The sequence below is a fragment of the Sceloporus occidentalis genome, unplaced genomic scaffold (genome assembly GCF_023333645.1).
Source record: "Sceloporus occidentalis isolate IW3139 unplaced genomic scaffold, rSceOcc1.0.p SCAF_4, whole genome shotgun sequence".
Lineage (NCBI taxonomy): Eukaryota > Metazoa > Chordata > Lepidosauria > Squamata > Phrynosomatidae > Sceloporus > Sceloporus occidentalis.
The window spans coordinates 124,782,604-124,800,983 of NW_028316984.1; the positions used below are offsets into that span (position 1 = coordinate 124,782,604).

At 39.2% G+C, this 18,380-nt stretch overlaps 1 protein-coding gene across 3 annotated transcripts in view; it reads left to right on the forward strand.

The window, feature by feature from the left end:
• The window catches only part of PRR5L (proline rich 5 like), a 98,508-nt gene that overhangs the window by 41,354 nt on the left and 38,774 nt on the right, over positions 1–18,380 (forward strand). For all 3 annotated transcript variants that reach the window (XM_089521446.1, XM_089521447.1, XM_089521445.1), the window contains 3 exons: positions 695–743; positions 12,624–12,681; positions 18,109–18,200. In XM_089521446.1, the coding sequence (XP_089377572.1) occupies positions 695–743; positions 12,624–12,681; positions 18,109–18,200 (199 nt within the window). The remainder of the gene's footprint in view (positions 1–694; positions 744–12,623; positions 12,682–18,108; positions 18,201–18,380) is intronic.

Consider the following 18,380-nt stretch of genomic DNA (forward strand, 5'->3'; position numbering starts at 1 on the left):
GCTATCAGAGCGGCTTAATGGTTAACACCTGAGGAAGGATTGTCCAATCTACTACATTCCGCATCACCATGTGTGAATGTGTGAGCTGAACAGTGAAGAAAGCTGATAGAAAATCAACGCATTTGAGATGTGGTGCTAGATATACTGTGGACAGCCAAGAAGACAAACTAATGGGCTCTGGAACAGATCAACCCAGAAATCTCTCTAGAAACTAGGATACATAAATTGAGACTGTTGTATTTTGGTCACATCATAAGAAGGCATGATTCACTAGAAAAGACAATGATGCTAGTAAAGGTAGAGGACAGTAGAAAGAGAGGAAGACAGATGGTTAGACTCGATCATGGAGGCCATGAGCCTGAGCCTGCAGGACCTGGGCAGAGCAGTGGAGGACAGGGTACTTGGAGATGTCTCATCCACAGGATCACCATGAGTTGAGGTTGACTTGAGGGCAGTTAATAACAAAATGACTCTTAAAAAAGCTGTAGAGGGTAAAGGCAGAGAGAGGCACTGACCTGCGTCTTTGATAATACTGGCTGCTAGCTGGATGTATGATGAGAAAATATGCAAGAATTGAAGGAAATAATTTCAGAGTTGTTTGCCATCCTTACCTGTGCTTTGTAGAGTTCAAATAAAGCAAGTGTGAAAATCCAGCATTTTTTATATAACATGTGATCTGTTTGTTTTTTTTAAGGCGATTGTTGAAGAGTGAACTTGGACCTTTCATCACAGACTATTTTCAGGTAACAGCTATTTCTTAAATGGACAGTGGACAGTTGTGTCCCTACTATCTTTTGATATGTATTGAAGCAAGTTGAATGCCTTTTGATGGCTGTGTATATTTTCATTGATTATATTTATGGGATTTATATCCTGCCTTAATGTTGTGGTCTAGGCTATTGTTTGTTGCATGTATATATTCCATTTTGTAAGCTTAATGACCCATATGTGCTCCCTGTTCCTCTCTATTTTTCCTTACTACAGCAGTACCAAAAATAGTCTTGTGAGGCTGAGAATGAGGGATTGGCCAAGGTCACTTAAAGAATTTTATGGATCAATTGGGACTTGAAACCTGCATCTCCAAAGTCCTAGTGCAGCATTCCAGTTGTTATATCACATTGGCTATGTTCTGTGGAAGATACCAAGTTTTGAATAGTCTTGCATTAGTTGCATGAATAACATTAATTATGTGGTAATAAGGGTCAAAGTAAGGCTGAACAACTGTATTCCAGTTTGTCATAAGATTCCAATTAGCTGAGTTGTAATGATCATTTTTAGTTGTACTTACTTGGAGACACTTGTGGTGGTGAAAAATCTTTTATTCCTTTCCTCATATGTTTGAGAGCTAAGCACAGCATTAGAAATTATTTCCAACAGTGATCTTTTGTTTACTTGGGATGATGATCCACCCCCAGTGGTATGACCAATAAGCAGATTGTGTCAAAGCAACATGCTAACAACTTTGGTCCCATTTTGGGAGAAAGACAGGATATAGATGCAATAAATAAAATAAAATAAAGGTTTACTGTACAAAACAAAGTAATTTGAGATGTTTCCTCTGCTGCATTATTGTTTCTGGGTTATCCTATGTGTTGCTCTAAGAAGGGAGAAAGACTACTTGCCAATTGGTCATGCCCCCTCCCCAAGGAGTGGACAAAAATCTAGGTAGCTGTGCTGATCCATATAAATCAATTACTCCTGGAAGTTTTCACCTCCATCAAGAGCATGTCATTTGTAAAACTGTTAGGTCTTAATTGTACAATACTTGCATTCACACAGTGATAACTCAGATAATATACTGTTGCACAGAATAATATGTTGTTGCAACTTTTGCCACCATAGCTTCAGTGAGGACTGAAGCTAAACTGAGAGGGAATAATGGAATCTAAAGATGGTAGCAGATTATATCATCTTCATTCCTAATGGAAAGAGCTGGTACCTTTGACTGTGTGAGCACTAGTTCCACAGCAGCACTGTGTAAATAAAGTAACAGAGTGCAGATCCTCTCTGGATTTCTCATACAGATGCCAGCCTTTGCCGCCTGGCACTCACCTTGCCCTAAAACCCTTTAAACCACTACCCACTGAGTTTAATGTTTGGGACTCTAAGATGGCTGCACCACTGCACAAGCAAATGTGTTTTATGTTGGGTTCAGGGTTGTAACTTTGTGACCATTTTTCTTCTTTAAAATCTTTAACTGAATGACTCTCAGGCAGAGCTATAAAAGTGAACTATTAACAAATATTGAATAAGATAAGGTTCAAACAACAAACATGTAAGCTGGCTCTATATTTATTTAAATATAAGATCTTATTTGAAAATTAATACAGCCATTTTCCTGAATTCTTTGCCTAGAGTCTAGGCCCTATACACTTCACCGTCAACCCCTTCACCAAGCTCTTAACTAATCAGAATCTACTACCTCTCCTATTTCATCCTATCTCCATTTCTATCTGAATTCATCTGTCCATGACTCTAGTTGGCTCTTATCCCTGTCTTGGTCCTATCCCTGTCCTAACTTTTTTCTGCTGAGTACCTGTTCCTTCCTCTGTCTTCACCGAACCTAAAAAACAGCCAAGTCTCTGCTCTAATATACTATTTATTTTTCACATCATTGTGAGGACTGTGATTGGCTGACTTTCAGGAATGCTTGGCAAAATTCTGTCCTGATTCTTTCCCCAAACATGCTTCTATGATGGGTATTCCTTTGAGGAACAATTTCTTTGACTAGACTGGCTTGGCAGGGATTTGTATTTACCCTTCTCCATCTTTTTAAAAAGACGATATGGTGGTGGGGCATTAGCTCCAATGCAGATGCAGATTTGTGGCATTCATATATGGAATGCATATTAGATAAGTGTTAACCACATATTTCTAATGTGTGCTTTGAAACAGTGAATGGAAATCTTATTTCAAAAGTCTCTCAGGGAGTTTGGCACTGCTATCTGAAACTTGCTTAGTTTGCAGGGCAACATTAATTCTAAAACTGGGCAGGAAATAAATTAGTCAAAGTGAAAGATTGTAGGTACCTTCTGACTGATGTTATATGGTTCCTGTTGATGAGAAGTGGGCAAAGGGGAGCCCTCTAGATGTTGGTGGACTACTACTCCCTGTAGTCATAACCACCATTAGCAATGGTGTGAGGTATTGGAAGTTGCAGTTCAAAAACATCTAGAAAGCTTCTCATTGCCCACCTTGGCAATTATAACCATAAACTACAAGAGATGTACTCCTTCATTATCTGCATGAATCCAAAATGATACTGGCCTTGCAGTCCTTCAGGGTGGTGCTACTTACAGACCTAACAGTGAATGAAGGACTTTGCATTTAGCAAGAATGAGCACAAGACTCATTTTGATGGAACAAGTAAGACTACAGTATTATTGGCCACAGCTGAACAGGCTTAGTCGACAGCATGGGTCTGGAAGCAGGCTTTGGTTGACCTACTTACCAGATGATGGCAAGCCATTCACCCATCCTACCAGATGCAGGAATCCTGAGGTTTTCCATCCATTTGATGGAATAGGAATAGATCTGAGCAAAGCCTTCACTTAGTCATGAGCCTTGCCTCTTGCAGCCAGTTAAGTTACTTCCGATAGGCTGGCCTTCCCATTCCATAGCAGAGCCTGCGAAGACTATGGGCTTCTAGAAAAGCGAAATAACATTGGCACTTGAAAGATGGCATCCATCCTCACTTTGCCCATGGCTGCATTCTGCAAACTGGCATTCCTGGTGAGTCAAGAAACGAACAGGTTGTGATTGTTGCAGTGGCACACCTTTAGCAATGTATATTTCCCATCAGATAAGGAGCCGAGCATCTTAACTTTGGGTAGCTCCGCCCACTTTGGCTCCTGATAGGCAGGGAGAAAAAACAATAGACCTGGGGCCTGGCCCTGGCCTCATGGGCAGAGCGACCCGAGGAACCCCAGTCTTCTTCTTGCCTTGCTCCTGGTAGGATGTGCTTCATTGCTTTCTCAAGCCTTTTTCATTCAAGCTCCCTGGACTTGCCTGGCTCTTCCTTGCTTTCCCCTTTTTTTCTTTGCTTCTTTCCCCCTTAAAAAAAGGATTCCCTCCCCTTTTCCCTCCTTTCTTTGCCTGTTCCTTCCTTCCCTTGCCTTTCACTTGGAGCTATGGCTTCTGAGGAGACCAGAACACCAGGGGAGCGCGCTTCCACTCAGCCTGGGCCAGCCCCAGCTTTGCCAGCTGTGTGACCTGAGGCTTCCATACCGATGCCCGACCAAGTGGCAGAAGCGTGGCCGCAGCTGACGGAGGGTTTTTTTAGACATATATTGTACATAAAGGTCTAAAATGTGCATAACTGATACATTGGACCCTTGGTATTGTCTGGGGCTTGGTTCCAGCCCCGCTCCCCACCCCCGTAGATATCAAAATTTGTGGATGTTCACATCCCGTTATATACAATGACATAGTAAAACAGTGTACATTGTTTTTTTAAAAATGGCAAAATCAAGGTTTGCTTTTTGCTTTGCTTTGCTTTTTTCTTTTTGGAGGGGTGGAATATTTTCAAGTCATGGATGGTAGAATCTGTGGATGCAGTATCAGTGGATAAGGAGAGCCAACTGTATTTTATTTCAGGGTACACGTGCACATTACAATGATGTAGCATGATCATGTCTTATGACCATGGAACTGTGATGGGCCTTTCCATATGATTTCATTGTATTTTATTCTCTCATGGCTGGAAAGAGTGGAAGGAAAATTAGAAGTTACTAAGTGTATCAAAACTATTTTTATACTTTGTCACTAATATAAAAAACAAACCAACACCAAAAGAGGCTGTGATTAGTTTCTGTGGGTATTTTATCAGATGCCATTTTTAGTACAAATTTGAAATGGCAGTGCTCAGGGGAGGCAAACTGCACCATGTCAGATAGATCGATTAAAGGTTTAATTAATCAAGGAAAACAAGTTTTATTTATCAAAGTTGTGAATTAAAAATGCTAACTGCTAATTATTGGTTTTGGTGTATTACTGTGCTGGTTGGATGGAGGAAGAGTAAAAGGAGATATATGATGTTTCATTTGAATGGTCATTATTAGTATTTGAATGAATAAATTGCATTATCCTTCCACATTACTTGTTCAGAAACCAATATGCTAGCCACACCATTCCTAGTTTTTTTCACCACTTCTCCTAGTGGGAAGAATCAGTCAGGGGCAGCAAATGTACTACATGTATATAGCAATATGAAGCTTTTTTTTACAGTAAGCGTATCATTCCATGTGAACAAAGCCAATATCTAGCAAAATGATTAGGAACTTTATCTTGTCAAGGCAGGAGATATAGCAACTATTGAGACAGTAGTCCAATGGAGATTTATAAATTGGAGTTTTGACCCATTCAGCTCTCCAGATTGGTATAGTTTATTTCTCAATAAACTTCTGCTTCGATGTGCATGGTTTTGTTTTGTTTTGTATTTTTACCTAGAAGCAGAGAAGTACTCAGTACAGCTCTTTGGCTGAAATAAACACGAGATATCTGAAAGAATATGACTCAGTCCAGTTACAATGGGAGCTATAGTTTACAGTTACAAGCCTGAATATCCATCAGACCTAAGACCTGCCTAATTTCATTGTCTTCTTCTTCTTCTTCTTCTTCTTCTTCTTCTTCTTCTTCTTCTTCTTCTTCCTCCTCCTCCTCCTCCTCCTCCTCCTCCTCTTTTGTGCTTGCTAGGGTTAGCAGTATATGAAGAATTCTACAGTTTATGTAAACCCTGTTTTGTGCTCAATAATGGCAACCATGTCATTGTTGTGTCTGAACAGAATTTTGGCTTCTTTGAGCTTGCTGACAAAAAAACACCTGACAGTAGAAGAAAGCAATTGAGCATAGAACTATGGAGAACTGGGGTAGGACAGTGGTTGGGCCCTCTGTCATAGAAGAATCTTAAAGATACATTTTACATCCATACCTTATCATTCTGTTTTCATCTGTGCAGGTAGGAATGCCTAATAATATTTTTCTTTGTGTTATTTTAGGCAGTAGAATCTTAGGCCTGTTACAGACAGGCCAAAATAAAGCTGCTTCGAGTCACTTTGGAGGTATGGTATTTCAATGATGCATGGGTCCTAAGAGTCCAAAAGCCACACCAAAGCCATGCTCCAGTCCTAAGGACTGGAGTGCAGCTTTGGTGTGGCTTTTGGACTCTTAGGACTCATACATCATTGAAATACCATACCTCCAAAGTGACTCGAAGCAGCTTTATTTTGGCCTGTCTGTAACAGGCCTTAGAATCATAGAGTTGGAAGAGACCACAAGGGCCATCCAGTCCAACCCCCTACCATGCAGGAACTCTCAATCAAAGCACCCCCCAAAGGGGACTCCATCACACTCTGAGGGAGTGTGTTCCACTGTCTAACAGCTCTTACTGAGAGGAGGTTCTTCCTAATATTGAGGGGAAAATCTCTTTTCCTGTAGTTTGCATCCATTGCTCTGGGTCCTATTCTCTAGAGCCGCAGAGAACAAGCTTGGTCCATCCTCAGTGTGACACCCCTTCAAATGTTTAAACAGGGCTATCATGATCACCTCTTCACTTTACCTTCTCTAGGCTAAACATACTCAACTTCCTAAGTCTCTCTTCATAAGGCATGGTTCCCAGGCTCTTCACCATTTTGGTTGCCCTCTTCTGGACATGCTCCAGCTTGTCAACATTCTTTTTGAATTGTGGTGCCCAGAACTAAGGCCTGACCAATGCAGAATAGAGTGGCCATATTACTTCCCTTGATTTAGACACTATACTTCTATTGATGCAGCCTAGAATCACATTGGTTTTTAAGGCCTGAAACAGATGGGCCAAGAGGCCCACCATCAGGCTGTGTTGGAAGCATGGTGTTTAGATGATGCACACCCCGAAACCATGCGGAAGCCATGCTGGGTCTGCCTAAGATCGCTCAAATCCGACCACAAAAGGAGCAGAAAAAAATAGCTCCTTTTGCTAGCCAGATTGAAAACTGCAGCAGCAGCCCAGATTGGGGCTATATGTTTGTGGTTGCCATGGCCCTGATGTGAATTGTGTCAGAGCAGCTGCAGTCCACTGCATTAGGCTCATCTGCTTGAGGCCTTAACTGCTGCATTACCCTTGTTCTGTCTGTTGGGAGTTGTAGATCTAGTAGTTCTAGATGTTCAGTTGTTTTCCTCTTCTAACATCAGTACTAGATTTATTGTCCCAGTTTAACAGATCATTGTGTGTCATAGGAAGCGGCATATAGGCAGTTTTGTGCAAGGATCTCTGGATTCCTACCCAGACTAGATATTTAAAGGAGGTGGGAGAGTTTGGGAATGGAATTCAGTTAGAATGGCTTATACCTCATTCCAGTAAAGATTAGGTGGTAGTAACTTTACTTGAGAGCTAGGGCTTGTTAACTTCTGTCTCAGACATGTGAACTCTTCTTGTAACATGTAAAGGCAAAAAAACCCACTAGAGATGGCTTTTTATTGTAGAATATAAACTACATGCAGATGTAGATAATTTTAAACAATTAAACTTGCAAAAGGACTGAACTAGATTTGTAGCAATTTAGTTCCCTCTGTGTCTTTTAAGTTAGAACAAACAACCAGTACACTTATGGCAAGTATGTGCTCCTTTAAAGAAATGACATTCATACTTAGGAATGAGGACTGTGGAGCAATTTACAGAACAGTGTGGAGAATGTAAAAAAATGTTGCTCCATCATTTATGTAATTCTTGAAGATTTAATTAGTTCCTGTATTACTCACCAAAATACTTTAAACTACCCACTTGCTTGGAAAAGAATATTTTGTTTGGGAATATAATCATTTTTTTCAGTGGCATTTCTTCAGAGGATTAACTAAAAATGGACCTGCTGAAATTCCCTCTTCTACACAACCATTGTATGTATAAGAGCCCTATTCATTATTTTGCCTGATAACCCACTAGCCCTGATGGGAGATGAAGTCCAACTGCATCTGAACAGGTCATAGTCATCCACCTTTGATCCAGCAGAGCAAACCCTCAACATGCATATTCTGTCCATGCATCTAACTGTAAATACAGAAAGCATGTTAACATGACTTTTATAGCCACAAGGGCATTTCCATTGCATAGATGCACAGATGACATTGTCTTTTCCATTTCAGTGAATAGGAAAGTGTCTTTGTTCTGATGCTCTGTATGTGTAGTCAGAATGCCTTGATTGTGGGTCAGTTAAAAACTGCAAACACAAAGCTGCATCATGATTACTCAAAATAAAAATGTAGACAATTTGGGGTGAGAGAATGAGATCCTAAGCAAATGGGGTGTGAAGTAAATTAGTGTTCCTGTTGTGGCTGGGGTAGAGGGCAAGGTGATTTTTAGAACCTCTACAGTAGTTTGTGTTCTTTCTTTCTACCAACTCTGGTCTTTTTCTTAAATTGCTCCTTCACTCCGAATGTGGGTTTTTAATTACTGGTAACTTTCTTTCTTTTCCAATATCATTACACTGAGTTCACACATCCTTTGGAAAGAAATACACTATGAACCTGTGATATTTCCATTGACGCATGAGAATAGCATGAATAAAAACGTTAGGAGATTATGTGTGTTGTAGTTCAAAAAATTAACATTTCCAGGCTCTGGTAGTGGTTGACATCTTGTTGTTCTAGAAAACATGAGACACATTTCATTCATTTAGCTTTTCCCAAATATTATGTTTAACTGTTTTGAAACATGTTTAAATAAATGATAAATTATCTAGTTTTAAGGAATGCCTTACCACTAAAATGAGATATAGACCTCTGTGTACCAAGTAAAAGATGAAAGTAAGTGCTGCTTACTTTAATCTCAGATTTTGTCTCTTCTTTGATTAGGTTGACATTCTTCTTGTATGCTTTCAGAATAAATACAGATGTTTCAACAGAATGCACTGCAAACAGACAGTTGCTTTTCTGAAAATGAGAACAACTTCTTTCCCACACATGCCAAATATTTTGAATCTGTATGTGACTCCCCCCCCCCCCCTTTTCCTGGCTTCACTCCTCTCCTTTGGTTAGCAATATGTGCTTGCCTATGTTTATAGTGTGTCTGTAGTTTGCAGAGCCCCTCAAAATAACTTTTCTACGCTCAAATCTGCATGTAGTATCTGAACACCATTTGACAACATATGTGTGAATCTTAAGATTATTAATAACTTAGTCCATTTCTAAGTAAATTAAGGAAGAAAAATATAGAACCTATTTCCCATTACTGCATATACTTTGCCTCTGCCTTGACTTAGCTTAACTTTACTTTGTTATAATGATTCAAGAAAACAATTCTAGAATCTCTTGCTCTATGGTCTTTACTTTCACATATAACAAAAGGCAAAAATAGATAACAAATTTAAAAATGGCTGACAGTTGAAAAGTAGAGAAAATTTTTCTTCCTCTGTTACAGCAATAGAACATGGAGTCCTCCAGTTAAGATAAAATGGGGGAGATTAAGGACAAATAAAAAAAAGTATTTCAGACATCACAGAGTGCTGTTCTTCAGGATTTGTATTCAAGATGGAGTGGTTTTTTCAGTGACTAAGCTATTTGCTACCTCCAGGTTCAGAATAGATTCCTGTAGGCATTGGTTGGCCACTAAGGGATACAGCATTCTGGACAAGGCAAACCTTTAGTTCTGCTGTCATGTGCTTAAATCATAAGCTTTCCCAGATGAACTGACAACCTAAAGTTTAAGTATAGAGAAAGGTAGGGATAATAAGAGTTAAATCTGGACAAATGCTGTTGAAACATATTCAGAAACTGTGAGAATCCATATTCAAATGATATCTGAGTGTCTTTAAGTTGTTTACTTACATTCACATTATCCTTGCCCCGCTCTGTAGTCAAATTTTAGTCTGTCAAGTTACCATTTGCAAAATCATGATTTTACCACAGCGCATGATGTTACCACATGATAAACTGCCCCTCCATTTTCTTATTTCAAAGTCATAACTGCAGGAGTAGTATGATCTTCTCATCTCCTATGTAGAATCATACAGTGGGAAGAGACCACAAGGGCCATCCAGTCCAACCCCCTGCCATGCAGGAAATCCAAATCAAAGCATCCCCGACAGATGGTCATCCAGCCTCTGCTTAAAGACCTCCAAGGAGGGAGACTCCACTACACTCTGAGGAAGAAGGGCCAGAGGGCCAGTTTACCAAGTGATTACATTGTTGTAAAATTCAGAGACATAGACATATTAATCTGAAATATCAGTATGTAAAGGGCTCTTGTAGTACCTTTGAAATTAACTGAGCGAAAGAAGTTGTAGCATAAGCTTTTGCAGACTTAGGAGCAAAACAGACCATCCCCTTACGCCACCATCTTGGTGGTTTCAGAGCATGGCAGTTTGATGTGCACACTCAGAAGCCACTTGGAAGCCAGCTTCATGCTGCCCATCTGTCCATCTGCCTTGGTCTAGGCCTCAGAGGGAGAGAAGAATGCTGGACCAGATCCTCTCTCCCCCCCCCCCCCCCCACTATTCCATTCTCCTTTTGTGTCGTGTCTTCTTTGAGTGTAAGCCTGAAGGCAGGGAACCGTCTAATTTAAAGATTTTATGTACAGTGCTGTGTAAATTTACAGCGCTATATAAATAAAGCTTAATAATAATAATAACAGTTGCCCACATGTGGGCTGGCTTCTGGGTACTCCGACGGCCCAGCATTTAGACTCAGCATGCCACAGGAGCACCTTAAAGCTGTGGTAGGGTGGGGAAAGCTGGCTTTTTACCAGCACAAAAAAGAGTGGCAATTTGCTATTTGTTTTTGCTCTGGCAAAAGGCTAGATTGGGAACGTGGTGTGCAATTGCCGCAGCCCCAATTCACCCCTTTGGGGCCATCTGTTTTGCTGCATAGCCTACTTCCTCAGATGCAATGGTTGTGATAAGTTAATCACCTAAGGTCATACAGGTTAAGTATCCCTTATCTGGAATTCTGAAATACTCCAAAATCCAAAACTTTTTCAACTATGTGACTACTGTGTTAGCAAGGCTGGAGAGAGATGTGAAGATCTGTGAAATGGCAGGAGGCATGGATGCATGCCAAGCACTACACTTGGATTCCCACCATTTCACAGATCCTCAGACTATCTCCAGCCTCATTATGCCTTATTATGTGCTTGCAAATACCAGTATTTCAAAACAAACAAATATTCCCCCACATAATACAGAGCACTTCTGGTGCTAAGCATTTGGGATAAGGGATACCCAATCAGTATGATTAATATGACTTTTTTAAAGAATGTTTATAGTCTGAATGTTTTGCTCTTTATATTCTTTTATATCATCACTGTCAAGCACTGGGCTATCAGCTCCTTTGGATGGTTTATGTTGTAAAGGAGGGCATACAGCCTGACAGTGCAAGAGCTGTGTGTCACTTGCCAGCTTCTGTTCCCATTCCACTTGGTCTACAGCCCACTGATCATAAGATAGGAAAGAAAACAATGTGGTTCCAGTTCTGCTTTATACAGTGTTATATGCTTTTTAATACTATAAAAAGACAAACTGAACATAGTACACTAGTGCTACTCAAATTTTTACCTTTTGGACCCGTCTTTACATCTTTATGTGAATGTAATGCTCCCCTCAACTCAGTATAATATATGAATAAAATATTTTACTTAGTGTGTGTATTTTCATTTGCACATTCATGCATACAGTATGCCCGCATCATACGTGGCTTTCAGCATATGCTGAAAGCTGCACCAGAAAAAGCCCTGGCACACTCCGGAAGAAGTAATGGGGCATGTGCTTGTGGCATGTGCATGGCGCAGCGCTATAAATACGAGCCCCATTATTTCTAATGGGGTTGCAGCATACACTTTATGTTCCTTACATGGGGGAGTCGGGTCCAGAGTGGATCCCCACATAAGGGAAGGGCCCGCTGTATTCATATTTTAACATTTTATAAAGACAACAGTTTTGGTTAAGTAAAATCAATATTTAACTCAATGCATGTATAAATTTTACACATAAAATATTTTGGGAAGAGGAGGAGGGATCAGGGCTTCTGTGTCTTGTGCAAGACTTGTGTTGTGTAGTTATTTGTTTACATCATTAAGTTACCTAACTTAACCCAACCACCTTTTCTTCAGTTTTCATAAACTTGCTACATGTACAGCATGTGATTTTCTGGATTTGAAAATTTGGTACCTTCCGTTATTGCTGCATGTGTGTTCTAACTCTGTTCCATGTTAATGCTGTTTGAGAATTACTGTAAAACTGAATTGACAGACAGTGCAAAGGCAACTTTCAGATAATCAAGGGCACATATAGCTTTTTTATTTGCTTTGTTTATCAATCATATTTATATGGCCATCAATCAACATACGTTCTCAGAGCAGTTCACACAACTCAAAATAAAATGCAATACATTGTTTAAAATACAACAAAAACAAGACCACTTTCTTTTCCAGCAGGTGAAAAATGAGGCCAGTTAGCAGCTTAGACCTCCATGAAACTTGTGGTAGAAATGTATGCCTTGACATAAACTGGTTGACACAAACCAAATTGAGACACAAACATATTGCTTATTCAGCACACTGCAAATGCTTAAACTAAAATGATCTTAAACTGAAATGATCAAGCATGTGTGTTTGACTTTATGGAAAAATCCAATGTTTTTCTTTTTCTTCTCTTTGGCAGAACCAGCTCCTTACGAAGGGATTGCTGTTCATAGAGGAAAAGGTTAAGCTTTCTGAAGGCAAGTAGACAGAAGCTGCTTTAGAGTAGGGCTTTAGGCTCTCAGAAAACTGTGTGGTTCATCTTTTGAAGCTTGGTTTGTTGAAATGAAATTGTAGGAAACCAGCACCTGAGTTGCATGGCTAGGTGTCTGAAGTAGCAGTTATATACAAGAAACACAGGTGCATCTTAATAATAACAGAGTAGACGTGACTTTCCTTGCTTAAGCAAGCACAAAACAATTTTATCAAGTGTTAATTTCCAGTATATACTAGTTTAAAATCTGTTTAACTCACTTTTAAACCACCCATTAATCAAAGCTTTCTCTTGTGAGTACACCATCTGTTAAAAATATCAAATATTTTAAAATACAACAATAATACAATCATACCTTGAGTGAAGAAGCAGATTATAAAACCAAGATAAAACGACCAGCCTAGGGAAAATGATTTCAGCATATAACACCAAATTAAAACTAAGGCCTGTTACAGACAGCCAAAATAAAGCTGCTTCGAGTCACAGTGGAGGTATGGTATTTCAATGATGCATGCGTCCTAAAAGTCCAGAAGCCACACCAAAGCCATGCTCCAGTCTGGAGCGTGGCTTTGGTGCGACTTCTGGACTCTTAGGACGCATGCATCATTGAAACACCATACCTCCACTGTGACTCGAAGCAGCTTTATTTTGGCTGTCTGTAACAGGCCTAACAGTAAGTTAAAAGTTCAAAGGCGTAAAAGTGCTGAAGCAATTCAAATTGGACCAACTTGCCAATATGTTTTTCATGATCATAACTGCTTGTCATGAGCATAATACTTGTCATTAACATAATTTCATGACTCCATTGTGTTTCTGGAATTTTGATCAGAGATCAGTAGAAATAACGTCCTTCTCTCTGCTTGGTAAAACAATTAAAAGAATCATGTCCCACGAGTATATATTATGTGTATATCCTGGGTTAAATTACTGTTTTAGCAAATATCGTTAATATCCACCCATTGACAAGAGATTTATTATTACTGTTATTATTATATTTATTTTTATAAATATAAGGCTGGGACTCAAGGCGACTTACAGCATTAAAAAGCATCATACAGTTAAAAACATACAAAAATAGTATATTAAACTAGAATTAAATTACTACACTAATTGAAACAAATTCAATGCTAAAATCAAATTTAAAAAGCTTAAAAAGCTTAAAATACATTAAAACAATATAGCAACTCCCCATCACAGATTTATGGTGAAGAAGGTTGACTACTTCATGTGCATTTTGTTATGTGCTTAATCTTGTAATCAACAACACGAAGTTTATTGATTAGGCAACTGACCATATCAATGGTAAAATACAAGTATCAGAATATACAAAGATAAAACTGGATCACTCCTAAAACTCATGTAATCAAATCAAGACTTATGCAACAGTTAATCAAAGGAGGTTTTTGTTATTGTTGTTTTTTAGCAATTGCTGATATTTCTGTAGGGAGCCATGGCTTATCTTTTGGGAATTAATTTTAAGTTGAACTACAATTCTTTCCTCCTGAAGGAGGAGAAAACAGGTCAGGCCAACACATAATCAGTCTGCAGTTTATATCCAGATCTGATTACAACTGAGTATATTACAATACTCAACTTTTTGGTTACACTGAAAATTTTGGGAACTCATGGGCAGCAGATTAAGGTTATACCTAGAAAAACCTGGGCAGATTTCCATGGGTTGTGGGATGTGACTTTATCTCCACTAGACATGCAAATAAGTCAAGAAGTGTTAAAAGCCACAAAAGGGTTTTGGTGCCTGTTTGTCTTCCTGCTAGTTACTCGCCATTGCTCCAAAAGCAGCCAGTCTGTTTCTGTAGTACAAACCTAGCCTATCTGGTCACCAGAAAGTAATTATGACTTGTTATAAATTCATTGCAATTATGGGTCTGGTTTATCATCATGTGTGACTCTGTATTATTGTTTCCTGTTACTTGGATCCAACTGGTCCCCAAAATCATGGGAAAGAAAGTAAACTCGCCCATATCACCACCACCACCACCACCTCCTCCTTTTATAGACATATGCTGTGACTGTTTTTGTATACTTTTAAATAATTGAACTTAAACCTCTTCTTAGCTAGAGATCATATGGTTCACTGGGTGCAGTGCAACACATTTAGGGCCTGACAAACTCCATTATGTTTAAAGTCCAATTCCTAAACTTCATTCCAGCTCAAATTAACTTGCAGACTTGCTTCAAGGGAGTTTCTCAGCATACAGTATGTTTAATTTTGAAAGCAGTAAAATTATGTGGAAAATCAGTGGGCTATAGGTTGCTAAGGCTACAGGTCTCAGTGTACTTACTTGGAAGCAAGCCTAAGTACAAAGAAAAAGATCTAGTGGCAGTATGAGAATATTCAAAACTACAGCAAGTAATTTGAGATGCACAATGCAAGTTAATACATCCTTTTGGGACATAAAGGCCTGTGTGTGCCAGTGTGGATCCCAGGTTTTATGTAGAACACATAGCAGTTTAAAACTGGTGATTCAAGTTTGGAAAGAAAAGCTCATTCTGGCAACTTCATAGTGGTGAGCTTTTGAGTCATTTAAGTTTATATGGAAATTCAACTTGTGCCAGTTTGTGGTTGCAGAAGCTAATTTTGAGGGGGAATTATTCTTCTGTTCCATGGTTACAGCAAAGATCATGAAAATGACCTTTTAGGCATATGATTTGAAAATGTTTGCAAACCTGGTGACTAAATAAGTTATGAAATCAGTGGTGAAGAGTACAGCTACTTAGTTTAGTGGATTCTTGCTGTGCGTGAGAGAGACAGTTTTTGCCCCCCACCCATTTTTGGTTCCAGGAAATATGCTGCTGCTGCTGCTGCTGCTGCTGCTGTTATTGTTATATGCCTTAAAGTAATTTCTGACTTATGGCGACCCTGGGTCTGAGAGAGAGTGACTCATCCAAGGCCACCCACTTGGATTCCATGGCTGAGTGGGGAATTAAACCCTGATCTCCAGAGGCATAGTCTAATGCTCAAACTACTGCACCATGCTGGGCTCAAGCATACCAAACTGATGATAAAATAATTTTGTGGAAGGGTGAAAATCCTGTAGGTGAGTCCCCAAACATATGTCTCTGCATCTCAGGTACAAGTGTTATGCTGCTGGGAATGCACAGGCATTTACAAATCAAGTGCAGATATATGGCATTGGCACTAGTATGTTCCTTATGATATACATTTGGATTCACACCCAGGGTTTGAATAAATGAGTTGACATACTAAAGTTTTTGTAGATTCTTTCTTACCACACTTGAAAACTTAATGGCATAATCAATTCCATGGATAGAGCGAGTGCTAACAGAGAGATAGCGGAGGCAAAGACTTGCTCAGTGGGTATCATAGCACCTTTGGCAGCTACTCCAGCTGTGACCTTATCTGGATGAAGGTGTGTTGGTGGCAATTACCTATGGTTTGGTGATTAGAGCTTGGGTATAAATCTAATAGTTCAGACTGTTGCAGCATGTTATAGATCAGGCTGTCTTTAAGAATGGTACTAAAACTGCAATCAGTCCAGAATAAAACTGAAAAATTATTAACAGGGGTATGAGTGTTGGACCATATTATACCTATGTATCATCAATTAACTATACTGGCTTCCAGTTCATTTCTAATCCCCCCCCAAAATACTGGTTTTAACCTTTCAGAGTCCTGAATGGCTTGGACCAGACTATCTGAAAGACTGCCTTCTTCCATTTATATCAGCTTTATGGTTTCCAAAACTGTTCTTAGTGCCCCTGTGACACCCAGTGAAATGAGGAAGGTAGCCATGAGAGAGAGGGACAATTTTGTATCGGCCTCTCAAGAAAGGTTTGCTTGATGCCACCTTTTTCTACACCCAAGTTCACAGTCTGTTCCTCTCCATTTAAAAATCTGTTGTAGTTTTTGTCTTGGGAGTTGCTGTATTTTGCAGCTGTACTGTATTTGATCTTACAGTTTTGTGTTCCTTTGTTTTAAGCCTCCTGGAAAAGGTAGTGGAATAAGATAGCATCCAAATGTAAATAAATAAATGGGCTTAATGTGTGGGAGGGATGTTGATTTTCCAAGCTTATATCCACAGCTTTATATTAGCTACTCCAAACTCTTACAGGGAAGGGTGGGCTATAAATTGATGTATAAGTAATACATAATTATAGTTGCTTAGCTATTCTAAGCTTGTATTTCTATGGCTCAATGGTACAGGAAGTTAGTACATGTAGCAACCCCATGACAGGATCCAGTGCAACTTTTTTCCATAGTGGAAGTTGATATATAAGCCATGTAAGATGACTAAAATATATTTAATTGGACATTTGGTAGCTGAGCTTTCCTGTCTATACATTTATTTTAGCAATGGCAGGCACTTAGCTTGTTCACTTGAGCACTAAAGGTGGGGAGTGGATGGTCTTGCACTAAAACCCAACTCTGGAGACCCCATCACCCCTGTCCTTGATGTTCCCACACTGAGTAGGGAGGTCTGATGGGAACTTCTACTAGAATTTTCTTGCACTGTGAGTACAAGGTTTCTCATGATTAGCACTTTTGGTAAAGTGTGTAGAAACCAACATCAGATATTCACCCTCAACACAGGAAGGTTGGGGACCAAACAAGTGGGAATGAGGATGTTGTGGCTTCTTGACTGAGTGTCTCTATAGACATTCAGCATCTGTGAATTCTTCTCCTGATACTAAACATTTCACATGTACAATTGGACTCATGATAGTTTACTGTATAAGCCAAAGAGCACAAGGTTTGAAGCAGACTTTCAGAAAGTTACCAAAACTCTCAGAAATTCCCTGGGTAGCATGGTCTCCCATGCCCCCATCCAGAAAGGTAACTTTTCCAGGCTCTGGCCTGATTCCTTTGTGATGATGAGAAAAACTTACTATATTCCAAGGATATTGAGGGATTCTACAACTAGAAAGCATAAACATCTCCAGGAGTTATGATTTATGAAATATACTTGTTCTGTTATCAATCAGTGATGATATAACAGTTTTCAGTGGTTAAACTTCTGGCTGATTCTGTATTAATGCTATTCTTTTTCCTTCTCTCTCCCAGAGAGTACTAATATTTTTATTTAAAGGCTAACAAGATTAGCATGACTCTTGATAGTTTGGTTTCTTTGCTAAGAAGATGCATAATCTCCTCCTTTGCATTTTACTGTAAGAATAAATCATTTGGTTTTATGTAGCTTTTTATATGACCTTAAACTGTGACAGTACAGGAGACTCATTATTTCTGGACAGGAGCTAACATTTTATCCTTTTTATTTCTAAAGGTGAGCAAATATAAAATGCTAAAGCACCCAAATCTTGTCATCTTATCTATAAAGTGCAGTGTTATTTTGGTAGGGAAAAACATAGTAATGAGAGATAGCTAATGCCTAAAAGACTGTATTTCCTACCAACTTCCTTTTCTTTGCTTCAGGAGAGAATCGCATCCATGTACTATCTGAAATTTGGGATCACTTTTTCACAGAGACTCTTCCCACACTTCAGGCGATATTCTATCCTGTTCAGGTAAGTCCAGTTAAGATACAGATTTACAAGGAGGAAAATAATGTTAAAGCGTTACCACACGAAGAATGCATTTGCAATTTACCACAAAGCTGTTGAAGAGCTTGGGATTTTAAATCTTAAAAGAAAAATATTTAAAATCTAAAAGTATTTTACTAGACATGTTGCTTAAGCTTTTCTTCA